Source organism: Terrapene carolina, unplaced genomic scaffold (genome assembly GCF_002925995.2).
Source record: "Terrapene carolina triunguis isolate 2854851 unplaced genomic scaffold, T_m_triunguis-2.0 Scaffold62, whole genome shotgun sequence".
Classification (NCBI taxonomy): domain Eukaryota; kingdom Metazoa; phylum Chordata; order Testudines; family Emydidae; genus Terrapene; species Terrapene triunguis.
In genome coordinates this window covers 8,742,824-8,759,272 of record NW_020664413.1, presented here as the reverse complement: position 1 = coordinate 8,759,272, position 16,449 = coordinate 8,742,824, and the positions used below count along the sequence as shown (strand labels likewise).

Below are 16,449 nucleotides of genomic sequence, written 5' to 3'. Positions count from 1 at the left end.
CAAAAACATTAAAATAAAAAAGTTGAGATTTTGACCATTTTGTCAAAAAAAAAATCACCAAAAAAACACATTTTGTTAGACCAAAAACATTTTCTGACTTTTGAAATTGCCAACAAAGATTTGCTCAGTTCCTCTACTCAGATCTTAAGGGCCTCTTTCTTCCACTTCACTTTAGGGAGAATAATCGTACCTAATAACAACTTCCCCTTAAACATGTCAGGAACCAGTCTAGTGAACTGAGCGGAAGTCCAGGAGCTCCAGAGTTTTACCTCCAGCTCTGACATCAATTCCCTGGTGTTGGGTTGGCCAAGCAGCTTGGGACTAAATTTTCAAAAACAGGCCACCAAACATCACTCAGTTAACCGCTTCTTGATTGCTTCCACAGTCCTCCTGACTACTCACCCCACTGAATCTGGTAGACACTACCAAACACATACCTTCTCCTTCCATGAGAGGAATGCTATTCAAGAGTAGCCTTCCACAGGTACCTGGCTCATCCTCCATAATATTCTGATTGATGAGGTTTGCTTCCTCGTCCAAGTAGCTGGCTTTCCTTTTGGAACAGCTCCCCTCCTGACTGCTCAGACCAGCAGGATCAGATGAGTCCATCCTGATATCTGGCCAGTTTTAAGATGTTGCTGCAACCTATCAAGCGTGTGTTTTTGCATGTGTAGGGCCTATTTGCTTATGAGAAAGATGTTTGTATATACTAATGGGCATATGAGACACCCAGGAAAAGAAATGTGACACCACTGAAGCTCTCTGGGAAGGAGTGGAGTGGAAGTGAACACACAAATCTTGGAAGAGAAACCTGTGTAGGGAGCAGAGAACTCCTCTACAGGTACCACTGCACATTTATGCTAGCTTCTGCAAAAATTATTTTGGACCTTGATCTCTCTGCCTTAAAATCCTCACAGTAATATAGGAATGATAGTACTTGCTTCCCAGTGGTGTTGTGAAGATTAGTTAATGAATCCAAAGTACCCTGAAGATGTAAAGCACTACACAGTAATAGCTACAAAAAATACTAAGATAAATTGTTTCAGCTATATATAGTGCTCTTCCAAACACAAAAAAGTGCAAACGACATCCTTGCCCTCTAATGTCACTGTTGCTCCACTGATTGAGCACACAGAGATGCTTCCACATTTAATAGCCATCTCACAATCCTTCCCCAAAGCCCAAGTGGCCTGCATTCAACCTTCTATACTTTGGCTCAGTTATATTCTATACTCTCAAACTTTTAATTAAACAAAAAAGTTCAACCAAATCAATTTAAATGTGCTGTTTCTCCCACTTACTGTGAAGTGCAGAAGTCATAAGCATATTGCATCATTACATTTAGGAATAATCTGCATGAAGCCCTATACATTAGTACTTTAAAAAGCTTGTGCATTTTCATCCATAAGAATGTATTTTATAAAGATGTATCACTGGTATTCAATATACAAAGACCTACATTAAACAGGCATATTGCATTTATTTTATATTATATTACTTTTTTTTACAAAAAAGAGCTGCTTATAAAAAGAAATGCCTGTCTAGTAAAGAAATTGGGAAGTTGGGCCACAGAGGAAAAATAAATCTTGTAAGCAGATATAAATTAGGGCCTAAATCCTTAAAATCCCCTTTTAAAGATTTGCCAGTACTCATTACAGCTAGTACTGCTATTCAAGGCAAGGTTTTGTTTTCTCAAAAAGGGGCTCAGATACTACAGTGATGTGCACATTAAAAGAACTTATAGATAGAAAATCTACCACAGGAAAGGAATAGTTTTATTTGGGTACTTTATAAAAACCAAATTTAAGGGACTGCTTATTATGAAGGCAATAACAATACATCTATTTTAAAGAGAGCTCTAAACTATCAGATTAAAAAGAAGAATCTAACCTTTAACTACACACTGGTTTAGGAGATTTCATGCCAAATCCTAAAATATGTACTTGTACACAGGAATGAGGTAAGAAAGGCTTTTAAAGGAAAGCTTATTGCACTGACGTGCTACAGTAACATTACTGTCTACTCTGGACACTGCTGAAGTTATCACAAGTTGAAGTAATTTTCCACCTCACGGGATGTGCTCACCATCTTGGAAGACTGGGCTCTAATTTTGTCAAGCTCTTTTTAGCTCTACCAGATATTCAACAACGGTCAGCCCAAAAATCATCCAAACAATCTTATTCAGGGAAAGTTTCCAGGAGAGTCCATGAATTACACAGAAGTGGCAAAATGCTTTCCAATATATTTTAACATGAGTTACAATGTAACACTTGCCAAACATCTTTAAGTGGGAAGGAAACAAGGCACAGAAAGACAAAAACTAAGATGGAGACGGAGACATCAAAATTCCTGCTATAAAAGTTAATAGTGTGACCTTCCCCATGACTTTTTAAAAAAAAAAAAACCCTCACAAATGCACCTGATCATAGAGGAAGGATTTACAACAATCCTGCAGCCCAGGATCAGAAGAACCCTTTAAGGAGAAAGGAATCTGGAATTCTGCTACAAATACCGGTAGTACTGATGGTGACTCAGTGGTCGTAATCTTTCACCTCAGATTCAGCATTGATCCAGTACCCCAGCATGATGACTGAGACTACTATGTTGCTAAAGACATCTTCTTTAGTATACCATATAAAAGTAAGGGCACTGATCAGTCAGGTCTTTCAAAAAAAAGGAAATGAATCTTTAAAAATAATAAGGGCTGAGATTTAATATAATAATCATAGCTGCAACTCTAACAACTCCTGGGTCCTTGGAAAAATCATTTAACTTTCACCTTTTTTCCTCATCCGTGAAATGGAGATACTCCCCCCAGCCCACAGGTGGACAGTGAGGACTGGAGATTGTATGTGGCCTCCACTTGTGTAATTTTCTATGTATATATGCACTATCCCTGGTATGTGTAAGCCAACATATTTTGCCCACAAAAATTCAACCAGAGGCACGCACAAAGAGATGGGATCTATCATATTCATGCATTGATGCTTCATTCAAAGTTAGATTCAATATTTGTAAAGCACTTTGAAGATGAAAAGTGCTATGTTAATATCATTATTACTAATGCACTTTGTGGCATACAAAGCAGACCAAAATTAAGAAATGCTGTTAAATCTGTTTCTCTGTATTTTTACCTTCCCCTCAAATTAACCTGGTTCCTTTCAGTTTACCCATTAGGATAGTTTACCATGAGTCCCATTCCAATTACAAGAATCCACCTGCCAATTACAAAAGCCTACCAGTGTCCGAAAGAAGACATGCTCTCCAATAAACACATTGCAGTCTAGCAATCATTAGTCAATCACAAAAAGAGCCACAATGACAATCACTGACTGACTGTTTCTTGAGCCAATTCTACCCACAAAAAGTAACATTTTAGAAGTTATTGTGTACTTGCATGTTGCTTTATATCTTTTCATTTGCCTACAAAAACTCCTTTCCAAATCTTCATTAATTTCATTTTTAAACAGAGTAATTGTGGGAGGGCACTAACATTAGTAGTTCTTCCTTGAGAGTACACAGCTGTCAGTTTAAGTTCTGTTTAATTTTAAGTCTTTTTTTTATAATCACCTCCCCCCCATTTTACAGTCCTGCAGCTGTATGTTGAGTAAACAAAAAGAGATAAGGAGGCTGCTTTATTTCTCAAGGATCCTATATAGTGTGCTGAGTTCTTAAAAAAATAAGAAACTAAAGGCTGGTAAGAAAAAATTGATATACCAGTTCTGTTTTAGATCACCATGTATGTAATTAATTTCACCTATAGAAAGTGGTCTGCTTTGTTCTCGTATGTAGGCAGGGACAGGAGACTGATAAGTTTGGCTCACTGCATTAATTCAGAAAACAAAATTTTTGTACAAAGTTACCTTTCTGTAGGTGTGTAATGATGGAACAGACAAGCACAAAAAGTAAGAGCTGCTAGTCCATTTTTTCACCTGTGATGAAGAATGGGGGGCACGCCACACAGTTTGGGTTCCACTGGATTAATTAGTTCAAGGTTTTAGTTAATTTTTAATAATTTATTTAATCTTTTCAATTCTAAGTTCCCAAACTTGCCATTTTTCCTTTATATATTCACCACTACCATATACTCATAATATCACCATCACTGTTTTATTCAGAACCACAGCTATTCCCAAAAATGGTACTAATTAATAATCTGGATTATAATAATTATGTTTTTAGTCAAAGTTTTTAATTCTTTTATCATGCTTTCAAAAGCTGGTCAAAGACATTTTTATTTAATAAGCTTTAAATCCTTTTTTTTGTCCATCATTATAAATTAGTGGATGAAAACTCAGACTATTATATTTAATGTATTTATCATCAGGATTGGGTTCTCAAAACAGATCATAATATAGTTTAATTAAGATGGCAAATATTTGCCTACAATATCAGTTGTTTATAAAACAGACCCAAAGAACAATAAATAAATAAATAAATAAATAAATTAATTAATTAATGGAGATATCCTATCTCCTAGAACTGGAAGGGACCTTGAAAGGTCATCGAGTCCAGCCCCCTGCCTTCACTAGCAGGACCAAGTACTGATTTTTGCCCCAGATCCCTAAGTGGCCCCGTCAAGGATTGAACTCTCAACCCTGGGTTTAGCAGGCCAATGCTCAAACCACTGAGCTATCCCTCCCCCCATCTCTTTTTACGGTTTTACATTGTTCTAGGTACCTGTGGTTAAAGGCAGGTGAGTGACACTAGTAAGACAGGTGAGAGTGAACCAGGTGGATGCCAGTGTTGCGCCAAATAGCAGCAGCAGAAGTATAAGTTTCAGCATGCCCCTGATAAAATCTGCAAACCTGAAATAAAAGCACAAATCTCATAAATTCAAATGTTATTTTTCAAGTTATTTAAGCATGACACTTTACAGTAAAATTAATACATTCTCACTATATAATCCAGAAATTAGAAAAGACCCCTGCACCTTATTCTGAAACTGCTAGAAGGAGTTATATATAATGGTGATTTTTCTCATGGTTAAACTGAAGCCTGACTTGATTCCACAGCAATTCAAAAAAGTCTGTCTCATCAATTCAGGATCATTGGCATACAGGAAGGATTCTTGTTTGCAGTTCTTAGAATGAAAATCCTCTTGGGCAGGAACCATATTATTTTTAAATATCTGAACAAACACCATGCTCTAAAACTGGAAAATGATCTCTCTCAGAACAAAATCACATCCTTACTTACATGGCTGCTTGCCAGTCAGTGGCATTTAGACTTGAGGGTGCATTGATCAATTAGTTTAGGGTGACTTGCTTGATTATGTGCAAGCGTAGATATGTATTTATTTCATCAAGCTAGACTGAAGAGCTAGGATCCATTTTTGTGGAAAAACTCACACCTTTCTGGTTATTCTCAAATCCTCAATACTAATATCACTATGAAGTCATTGTAACAAAGAACAACATGCTGTGTATAACAAGAGATTAAGTTGGGTCTTGTAAACCCAAATGAATTAATGATGGAGGTCTCAGTAAATAAGGCAAGCAGAAACCCTATGCTCAGACACTTGCACCTGGATACAAAACTAAATAAGATCTATTAAACAGTTTGCTGGAGCACTAAATTTTTTTGCACCTTTTGTGTTTATTAAAAAAAAACAACAATCCAGCTGAGCACTGAACCCACAACACAATTAGTACTGCAACCGCTCTTTTCAAAAGGGATTTTAACACTGGTGCAAACTTAGAAAAAACATTTGAGAGAGGGAGATGTTATTCAATTTGTTAGTAATTTTTTGTAGTTCCCTTGCTATTATTGAAGTTATGTCTGAAGAACTTCTCCCTCATGGCTCAGTTTTAATCCTCTTGTTGGATTGGGGTAGTGTGGTCCAGGAAGTTTGGAATGATGAAGACATCCTAACTTGTCTGCTAATTGCCTTATTTTCCCCTGCTAAAAAAAGAGATGGGTGGGTATTTTAAGGTCCAATCCTACGTGGCCCACTTGATATAAAAGGTAACACTATATACAGCTTGAAAGTAATGCCACCTTTAAGTAATGTTCAGTTTATCTAGCATGGGAGTTTTATGAAATATTGGATCTTAAGACCACATCTTTCCTCTTATTTTGTCCTTCCCTCTATTTCAATTCCACACTGAACTTAGAAGTCAATAACTGGTAGAGCTAGAATCAATGCTGTATATCATCTTAAAGCTTGTAATCCCAGCTTTCAAATAGCATAGAGTATTAACTTCTAACTGCAGAAGTTTAGCTGTTCATGCTGGATTTGAAGGGGGGGAAGAAGAAAGTAATCAGTTTGACCCAACTTTAAAATCACAGGAGTCAGTTTATTCATTCATTTTTTTCTGTATTTTTGTCATTAAACTAACTATGTGAAACTTCTCAGAAGTGTCACAAAACATGAACTTCATATTTGTCCCATAGAGCAAAGTCCGAGGGGTTATTTTGCTGCCAACATCAGTATTCCATTTCTAAAGCTGAGCGGGGCTACATATGCTGCCTAATAAAAAAAGTGGATGAAATATCAGATTGGGGGTGGGAGGGTGGGGAAAAATGGAGTCAGATATTTTCTCCACTTTACTGTACTGAGCAGTTGCAGCTGTCTTTTAATATAGAAAGATAAGCTGCTGTTGAAATTAATAGCAGTAACGGGCATCTCAGATTTTGCTGGGAGTAAAAGTTGACATTTGCCCCTTATTTGGTTCTAAGTTTCACAAAACTGTTGAATTAAACAAAAATGGAGAAAACATAACAAATAAGGTCATACTCAGTCCTTTAAGGGCCTGTATTTCACCTCTGGTGAACTCAGTATGACTAGTAAAAATGCTTGCAAGACCTGTAAACTTTTCACAGCACTGGTCTCAGTCCAATGATCAGAAAGAAAATTTTTGTTCTCCAGTCCCAGCAGCTCTGTCACTTACAACCATGCAGCAACACACCAACACCACCCTGCACCCACAACTTCATATACTACCATCATCTATTATCCCAAACCAGCACTAACGGTGGATGTGTGCATGTACTAAAGAAGAGGTAATCCAGGATAGTAGGTGAGTATCTGCCTGTAATGGGGTCAAGACATATCACTGTGCCCTGTGCTTGTGGCAAAATCTTTCATGACCAAGCAAATCCACCTGTGCTGGATCCTGCAGTTAAGGCCTAAATGTATGTTGCTGAGAAAAGTCTGTTGCTAGGGAAATTATCAGCAAGTCACAACATTTCAGCATTTTGACATCACTGCAGGATAAAGGCAGAAGGAAATGCTGGGCTGTGAAGGACAAAAATCCAGAAATATCTGAGATCATTAGCAAACGTGACAAGAAAAATTCTGGGGAAATGGAGATAGATTTATGTTTCAGCGTGATAATAAAACATGAATGTGACTCTTTAAAGTTGCTTTGCTTCAGACCAGTCTCATTCTACCTCTGCCAGCAAAGGGTACAACATCTGCCAATTGCCCAAAATATCCCAGACTTTTCCATCATTAAAATGCATCACACAAATTAACCAAACATGTCTAGTTCAGGATTGTGGGGGAGTAGAGAGAAGTAGGATTTATTTATATACCTTGTGGAGAAAAACTCCTCATACCACCAAAAGCAAAATAAAGAGATTTGGATCCTGATTTTCAATATGGGCCTTCCTTTTGAAGGGGCACAATTTAATACCCACAGTGAAATGCAGGCACAAACGCTACCATTGCAGGCAGCAGGTGGTTAAGATATCTACATGGTTCCATTTGCGTCATCAAAAACTGAAGCCAAATTTGAAAAATCAGGCCCTTTGTATGCAGTTAAGGAATTAAATCATGTTAATGAAAGGGTAAAATTATATCTAGACTTTATGGTTTGAGGAGAATAAAGTAAAGCAACACTATCATTCTTAAATTGTAACATTTTTGGTTTTACAAATTAGCAGCTAGTAGAACAACCCCCTCCCCCTCCCCCCAAAAAAACTAAAAACAAAAACAAAAACCCCCACCTTACCACAGGCTGTTAAGAGAGATAGCTGCTTGCCTGGTAAGTCACAGTCCTGACACTGAAATACATCAGCTTGTCATACTTGACAAGAATCATTACCTAATTTTCCTAATTATAACTTTCAGCAGATTACAGTCAAAGTCATCACTGGTTCAATCCTACACAGATACCTGCTGAATAGGCCTAAGAGGAGGGAATCATCTATCAAAAGTGACAAATCACCCTTGCCCACTTTGTGTGTGTGTGCAAACGCTACTGTTTGAACTATATATTGCCTGAATTGCAGAGACATATTTGGAAACAGACTATTAGCATTCTTTTAATTTACTCAAAAGCTAAGTTTTGAACTCTACAAAATACTGACCTTGCTATAAAGTTTGCAGTCTATTTTGCAGCAGTTATAGAGGCATTAAGTATTTTCTGAAACTAAAACTAGGCTATATATTAAATACATTAATTTACCATAAAGGCTGAGATTTGCATTATGGGTCTGAATCAGCAAGTTCTTGCTAGAGAAGCTTAAGGCTAGAAAGGGTGCCCCTCTAGTGTTCAAGGGCCTCAACTGCAGTAGCAAAGGCTAGCCCATATGAGAGAGAATTCCGCATGAGTATTCACACTAGTTTCTCCATCATACTGCTTTTGCTGCATGGACAGGACATATATTAATAGGTCATTATTTATCAAACACTACTTTTATAATGCCAGGAGGGCTTTAAACTTTTCCCTATGGAGAAAAATGTCATAACCAAATCTAGCAATAGCTAACAAACAATGGGTCGTCTGCAGGGATCCTATTGGAGTATGACCCTTGATTAGTATGATTTAGCTCTTTGGCTAGTTAGCATTTGGAGTACTGTGGTGGGGGAGCTCAAATGTCTTTTTCCCTTTTCCATGTCTGTGCGGGAGCTTTTCTCTTCCTCCTTTCTAGCTGTTAAGTGGAATAAGAGGTGGCAAGAGGAGAAACCCAATAAGAACGGCCATACTGGGTCAGACCAAAGGTCCATCTAGCCCAGCATCCTGTCTTCCGACAGTGGCCAACGGCAGGTGCCCCAGAGGGAATGAACAGAACAGGTATTCATCAAGTGATCCATCCCGTCGCCCATTCCCAGTTTCTGGCAAACAGAGGCTAGGGACACTATCCCTGACTATCCTGGCTAATAGCTATTGGTGGACCTATCCTCCACAAACTTATCTAGTTCTTGTTTGAACCTACAGTTTGTTATTTATTAGTTGTATATGTTGTTGTTGTACAGTACAAGAAGACAACTGTCTCTGCCCCCAAAAGAGATTACAGTTTTGGGTCCCAATCCTGCAATGACCTCTGTGCAGACAGACTCCTGCACCCGTGCAGCATTCATTGCAGAATCAGGGTCTCGGTAATGGATGGAAAGAAGACAGAATTGTACTGGGAAATCCAGAGATGAGTGTAATGTAGTGGTTTTCTATTTTTTATTAACTTAAGTTTCAAGAGCCGCAAGGAAGGTGATGGTTTTTGCTTTTTCGTTGTTTTTTTTTTTAAACAAAGCTTGGATGGAAAGAGTCTGGTAGCTTGGTTTGGGAAGGGCATTCCTATTCTCACTTTTTCACTCATAAATGCACATCTTCTCAGATGGTTGGTGGGGAGTGTCACACTACACCCATGGTGGTCAGGAGGAGAGATGCTAGGAACACTCTGTGTCCACGTATGTGGGAAGTGTGTTGTATTCTCAGCATCAAACACTCAGTGGATCAGATTGCTAGACAGGCATTGGCAGGAAACAGACACTGATGTTCTTTGATGCTTTTCAGAGGCGCTAAACTGGTTCTTCCCAAGATCAGGCAACCTCCTTCTCACAAGGCTACCCTGAAAGGGAGCGGATGGGAAGCACTCTCAGACATAACAATATGACTTCTTAAACTTGATGAGTGAGCAAATGGCATTTTCAACCCATGTAGTTCAGTAACATGAAATATACAAATTACAAAAAGAAACAATACATCATCTTGGAGAGTCATATTTGCCATCTCAAATATTTCACTAATGATTAGAAATAAATTCAGTTTATAGTCTTAAAAACCTAAGTGATCATTACAGGTGAAGAAAAATGAAGAACTGAAGGAGAGATCATTATTCCTACCTTGCCATTGCTATGCCAACAACACAGCCTCCAACAATGGACCAAAATCCAATCCAGCCTGCATCCACCTGATGGGAAACAGCATGGGGAAATGGAAGTGTTAAGGCTGAGAAAACAAGATGCTACACCTCTACCCCGATATAACGCGAATTCAGATATAACGCGGTAAAGCAGCGCTCCGGGGGGGCGGGGCTGCGCACTCTGGCGGATCAAATCAAGTTCGATATAACACGGTTTCACCTATAACTCAGTAAGATTGTTTGGCTCCCGAGGACAGCGTTATATTGGGGTAGAGGTGTACTTTGAAAAAAGGAGGTGGGGGAGAGTGGAAGAGGAGGGGTACTGAAAAATCCTAGCAAAAAAACTGATGGACTTTTCTAAGAAATTCAAAGGGAATATAATTTAGTTAAAAGGATATGGTCAAATAGTCTATGCCCCGAATGTGACCTCTCTTTATATTGGAATCTGCTGGGGACTGTCATCTGGATTTCTATGATACCCTATTAGTGGCTTAAAAATAAAATCTCTCTCTCTACTGATTTTGTCCTTTCAATTTGGCAAACATTGATTTTCTTTTCCTTCGCTATTTGTGAAGGTACAGCAGCCAACACTACTCCCTTTTATTTATTTGCCTCTTTATTAACATCAATAAGGTGCGTACAGCTCTGAAAATATGAACTGCCACTGTAGAATCAGCAGGGGGAGCCACAACAACTTTTGGTATGTCAATGCTAAAAGTTTGTTTTGTTTTATGTTTCAGTAGTGAAGTGGTGCGTATATATTGATAGTTCCAGAAAACAGTGAGAAAAACTAAGGTAGGGAATATGTACATCAGCTCAAACACCATTACAAATCTAACAAAATATCTATGAAATACAGCAGCTGCTGCATGTAAATACTTACTTGGCTGACGTGAACTGGTGTTAATATCAAGTCCAGAACACCAGACCAGCCAGAGAAAACACCCAACGGTATAGCATAGGCTAACGCAATCATCAAAAAACGGAAATTGCTGTGAAGACAACATATATGCAGTTAGCTGCTGTTTGTATTAGAAATGGCTCAGATTAATCTTCAAGAGTAAATTGTACCCTAGAATCTATATTCCGCCCATTAAGAAAAGTAGAAATCTAAAGAGTGAGTCAGAAAAATCAAGTATAGTATTTGGCTATTTCACTGAAATTCCAAGTGCTGAGCAGTTACTGCCTGGCACCATGTTATTAAAGAAAAAGAATCTACTATGTGCGTATCAATGGCACCTTCTTGATTTTTGGAACATGCTAGGCTCTCAGACTTTCCTTGTCTTCACAAGAAATTCAGTTTGTTATGCTATTTTATTACATTGACAATCTATGCAGTGTTAATATATTAAAAACCAATAAGCATAAATTCAGTGTGACTAAAGCATATTTCATATATAAATTCAGAGATTCATATTCTTCAAGGTACTCTTGCTGTTTACTTTCTTTGAGAAAAGGAAATTTACTGCATTCTCTCCTTGCCCTACCAGCTTGTCACTTGCATCACACATCACAAATTAATTTTCTTAAACTTATTTTCTACTTAAACAAAAACATAAAAATATTATAATCCAACTCTTTGGAATACTTATGCAGAACATAAACAACAATTTACAATTATATCAGAACTTTTATGCAAGGATCTCAAAGCACTCCGGCAAACAAACCTCCCTGTGACTAGATTAAGTATTTTTCCATGTTTCCATAATAAAAGAGCCCAAGCTAAACTCATAAAATATGCACATGTAAAAGAAAACTGTGCACATAAATAATTTTGAAGCAGAAACTGGTTGTGTGTATAATTAGCCATTTTTGCACATGTAAATACATATTTTAATCTAATTGTCTTATTTTGCTTCCGCACATGTATTGTGTTGGCACAATTTAGGTACTTTTATTTGAAAATATGCCTTCAGTGATTTTCCCCCCAAGGTGACAGTGAGTTCGCAGCAGAAAGAGGAACAGAACCCAAGAATCCTAGCTCATCAGTAGAACACCTTTCCTCCAACGAATGTATTTGGAATACAGTCCTGTTATTTGAAATCCCCACTTGTTTAAATGTTGCTGTTCCCATTTTCTGTAGATGCATCATAGAAAAGTACAGTGAAAAAGTCAATATTGTAAGCAATAAACTTTTCAGAACTTCCTCATATGTTCCTCATATTCAATAAGGACAAATGCAAAGTACTCCAGTTAGGAAGGAACAATCAGTTGCATACAAAATGGGAAATGATTGCCTAAGAAGGAGTACCGTGGAAAGGGATCTGGGGGTCATAGTGGATCACAAGCTAAATATGGGTCAACAGTGTAACACTGTTGCAAAAGGAGCAAACATCATTCTGGGATGTATTAGCAGGAGTGTTGTAAGCAAGACAAGAGAAGTAATTCTTCCACTCTACTCCGCGCTGATTAGGTCTCAACTGGAGTATTACGTCCAGTTCTGGGTGCCACATTTCATGAAAGATGGGGACAAATCGGAAAAAGTCCAGAGAAGAGCAACAAAAATGATTAGAGGTCTAGAAAACATGACCTATGAGGGAAGATTAAAAGAATTGGGTTTGTTTAGTCTGGAGAAAGAAGACTGAGAGGGGACATGATAACAGTTTTCAAGTACATAAAAGGTTGTTACAAGGAGAAAGGAGAAGAATTGTTCTCCTTAACCTCTGAAGATAGGACAAGAAGCAATGGGCTTAAATTGCAGCAAGGGCGGTTTAGCTTGAAAAACTTCCTGTCAGGGTGGTTAAGCACTGGAATAAATTGCTTAGGGAGGTTGTGGAATCTCCATCATTGGAGATTTTTAAGAGCAGGTTAGACAAACACCTGTCAGGGATGGTCTAGATAATATTTAGTCCTGCCATGAGTGCAGGGGACTGGACTAGATGGCCTCTCAAGGTCTCTTCCAGTCCTACGATTCTAACACAGTGTTTGTGACCTATTCACATTGGGTGTGTGGGGGAGACAAACGGAGTTATAGTTAACAAGATACTCTAAACCAGCCAGTGGAAGAGAGTAACTGTAAGAAGCACTCATGGTAGTCTTGAAAGAGATTGGGTATTTATCTGGATACAAGCCAATGCCATTTGAATTCTGAATTCAACTTTCAAGGAAGATAACAGAAAGAAGAATGCTGAAATTTCAGGCAAGAATGAGAACCAACAATGTGCAAACTTAGAACCCAGAATCACTGCCTCAGGGAGACAAAATGACGGTCAACATTATGGGTGAAACAGGGCTCCAGTTCAAATACACTATACTCTGAATACGTTTACACATATTATTCAGCTAATAGTACTTAATGCCTTTTTCTTTCTTTGGGGAAGAGGGAGAGGGGAACAGTAGCAAGAGTGGAAAACATCAGCAATTTAAACCATAAAAAGCGGTGGAGAGAGAGAGAGAGAGAGACAAACACACACACAAGCCTAAGAATCTCTTCTAAAGAAATCAGGATTTTTTTCGGTTAAAAAGATTCACCTTCACTGTTCATTGAAGGTGAAACAATCAAAGGTTTGTCATCATCTGCACCCTACAAGGTTAAACAGGAGTTGACAAGACGAGTCCTAAAACAATCACCTAAAGCAACAGCATTACTGTAATTGACAGCACACACAAAACCTCTACTGAGAGGCAGCTTGCTCTCCATCTAAAGTATTCCAGTTTTGGAATAAAGAGGAAGATAGAAAATGGTGCCTTTACATTCAACAACCCTAGTATTTCTAACTAAGATTTGGACAGTGTTTACTCTATCGCTTACTTTTAGGGCTCTGTCCAAGGTAGTTACCACCCAAAGGATGTTCATGTAACCACAAAAAGGCCGCCCTCAAAGCAGGTTCCATAGGACTGAAATTGATCAGCACCAGTTCCCTAGACATGAAGGGGCAATTTGCTAGTTCACACAACTATTGAAGCTGAGGAAAAGATCTTAGAACATTCTCTGAAATGTTCAGAATTTCAGAGGTCACATTTGTTTTATTCCATGAGAAGATCTAAAGAACATAGCCAACATTTACCTGGAGCCCTTTTTCTTTCACACAGCCTATTCTCGAGCAAAGCAACAACATTACATAAACATGGCCTTCTCCCAATACCACTTGTCAATTTTCTTTTAATAAAACAGTGCAAAGAAAGCCTAAACACAGAAGGTTATTTCATGTTCTCACTACAATTTTAAAGATGCATTTACAGTGTTTTCTACCATCATTTGTCTGCCATCTAACTAGGCCCACTTTCTCCTCCTTGACTCTGGTCTACCTTGTGCAATCTTGGAGTCTAAGAGGGCAGATTGCCTTTTGTACTCAGTGCTATTTTCCAAAATTATTTAACATTTCACATTTGGAAGGTATGTCAATGTTTGCAGAATAAAACACAATGGAAAATGTTCCACCTGTTTGGGCACTTTCTAAAGAAGGGACCGAACTTGTTCCAAAATACTGTCTGTCAAATAGTCACAAATTCTGGGTACATGATTGCATATCTAGTCTTCCTTCTAGACTGAAAAGAGACACTAACAGGGGAGATTAAGTTGTAACCTACCTTGATGGTGGTCTCATCTGGATCGTCTTGCCTTTTGGCTATGAATCAGCTCTTTGGCTGTGGTATGGCTATTTTGCCAATGGATTCTGGCCATAAGTTGCTGTATCCAGCCCATGAGAATCACATCTATGTAAGGGGCTCCTCTGGTGACAGTCACCTATGCCACCCCCTGTACCAGCATTAGGGACTTGAGGAGAGAAAAGGGTGCATAGCTGAGGCAATCTTATGTTATGCCAATCTTAAGCTGTCATTTTGTCTCCTTGGACCTATTAATAGACAATATGAGTTGCAGAAGCCTTTGGGCTACTTTAACATACACCTGGGGGCTGGCTCTGTTTTCAGCAGCCCCAGCATTAGGGGGTAATGCAAAGGTGAATATAGCCAAGAATCTGGCCATGCGTATTTATCTTTGCAATTACTCCATCCAAAAATTTTACAGAAAAAGCAAGCGTGTTGCTGCCTGTCACACTATCAACCACTGCACCCACATTATTTCCCATCATAATATATACGTGCCTATGACATGGGAAAGTTAGCATCAACCTTTTTTTATTAAAACATTCTCCTGGAATATGGATCAGCTTTAAAAAAAAAACAAAAAAACTATTGCACACTACTAGACTCCATAAGGCAAGACTGTTCAGATGGGAGCCCTGTCAAAGTCAATCAGCTTCCTGGCAATAACCTTGACAATGTCTATTTAGCACCAACCTTATTCTGTGGCCTCCTTTCTGGATGTAGATGTCATGTGAAACTATGACTTCTAGTTCATAAAGGAGCAATAGATATACAGAGTCCTTAGTTTTATGAGCTTTAGAATAGTTTACATAGGTTCTTCAAAATATTAAATGTATATAATTGGCGAATACTGTCAAGCTGCTTTAAAACTAAATCTGTTATTGTTAATTTGAAACAAATATTTTAAACTATTTGCAGGTACTGGGATTTTTTTTTTTTTTACTGAAGCACTAGGACTTGCTGTTTGTCCTGTTTCAGTGTAAAAAAAACATTGCTAAACTAAGGAGCTAAGAAAGGGTATTTTTCCCAGTCTTGACTAGGGTATTGTAACAGGATTGGTGGCCCGCTGAGTTTAGCCCCCATATGTGAATATTCAGTTGCCTATGAGCTGATGTTGTGAGACTGGGATCTGGTGATTGCTTGAAGATCACCTTGTCTCCATAAGAGTCAGCAAGAAACTCCGTTATTAGCGAGAGCTGAAGGGAGTAGGTAGGCTCCTGGAGGAATCCTCATGTCAGGGGAAAGAACCCAGATCATATGTGACTCCCAGGTAGATGGCCTGTGGAGTGTAATCCTGCAGGGAGCAGACTACAAAGGAGAAAGCAGCAGAGAGGCTCACCTTGATTCCAAGAAGGTGGGCTGCAAGGAGTACACAGGTTCCTGAAGAAAACTCCACATCAGAGGTAAAGGACATGATTGAGGTGTTGAACTTATGTTAAATAGTTTTATTTTGAAGAAATAAATTGAAGAAATATTTGAAGAAATAAAACTGAAGCCCTGAAGAAAAAGATACAAACTCATGGCTGCAGTGTTTTTTGGTGTATGGACTTGTGAGTTAGCCCACAGGCTCAACATGTATCAAATACAGATATGCATATCAGCAACATATGAAAGTAATCTCAAAATAGGGACACTAACTCTGTAATCCAGGGAGTCAGGATTCTCCAGGGTTCATCAACTGAGTATCCCTAATTTACACAGCTCTGTCAGAAGAAAGAGTCCCTGTCTCAAAGACTACAAAATGTAGATTAGACAGACAACATGGTTTGATGTCTAACACAACCGATGATGGATCTCTCTCACAGCACAGCA

General features: G+C 38.4%; 1 protein-coding gene across 1 annotated transcript in view; it reads right to left on the bottom strand.

Annotated features, from left to right (window-relative positions):
• SLC49A4 (solute carrier family 49 member 4) overlaps positions 1 to 16,449 on the bottom strand; it is a 120,418-nt gene that overhangs the window by 18,691 nt on the left and 85,278 nt on the right. The window contains exons 5-7 of the mRNA XM_026647400.1: positions 10,973 to 11,081; positions 10,070 to 10,137; positions 4,681 to 4,808 (exon numbers count right to left, since the gene is read on the bottom strand). Coding sequence (XP_026503185.1) covers positions 4,681 to 4,808; positions 10,070 to 10,137; positions 10,973 to 11,081 — 305 coding nt within the window. The remainder of the gene's footprint in view (positions 1 to 4,680; positions 4,809 to 10,069; positions 10,138 to 10,972; positions 11,082 to 16,449) is intronic.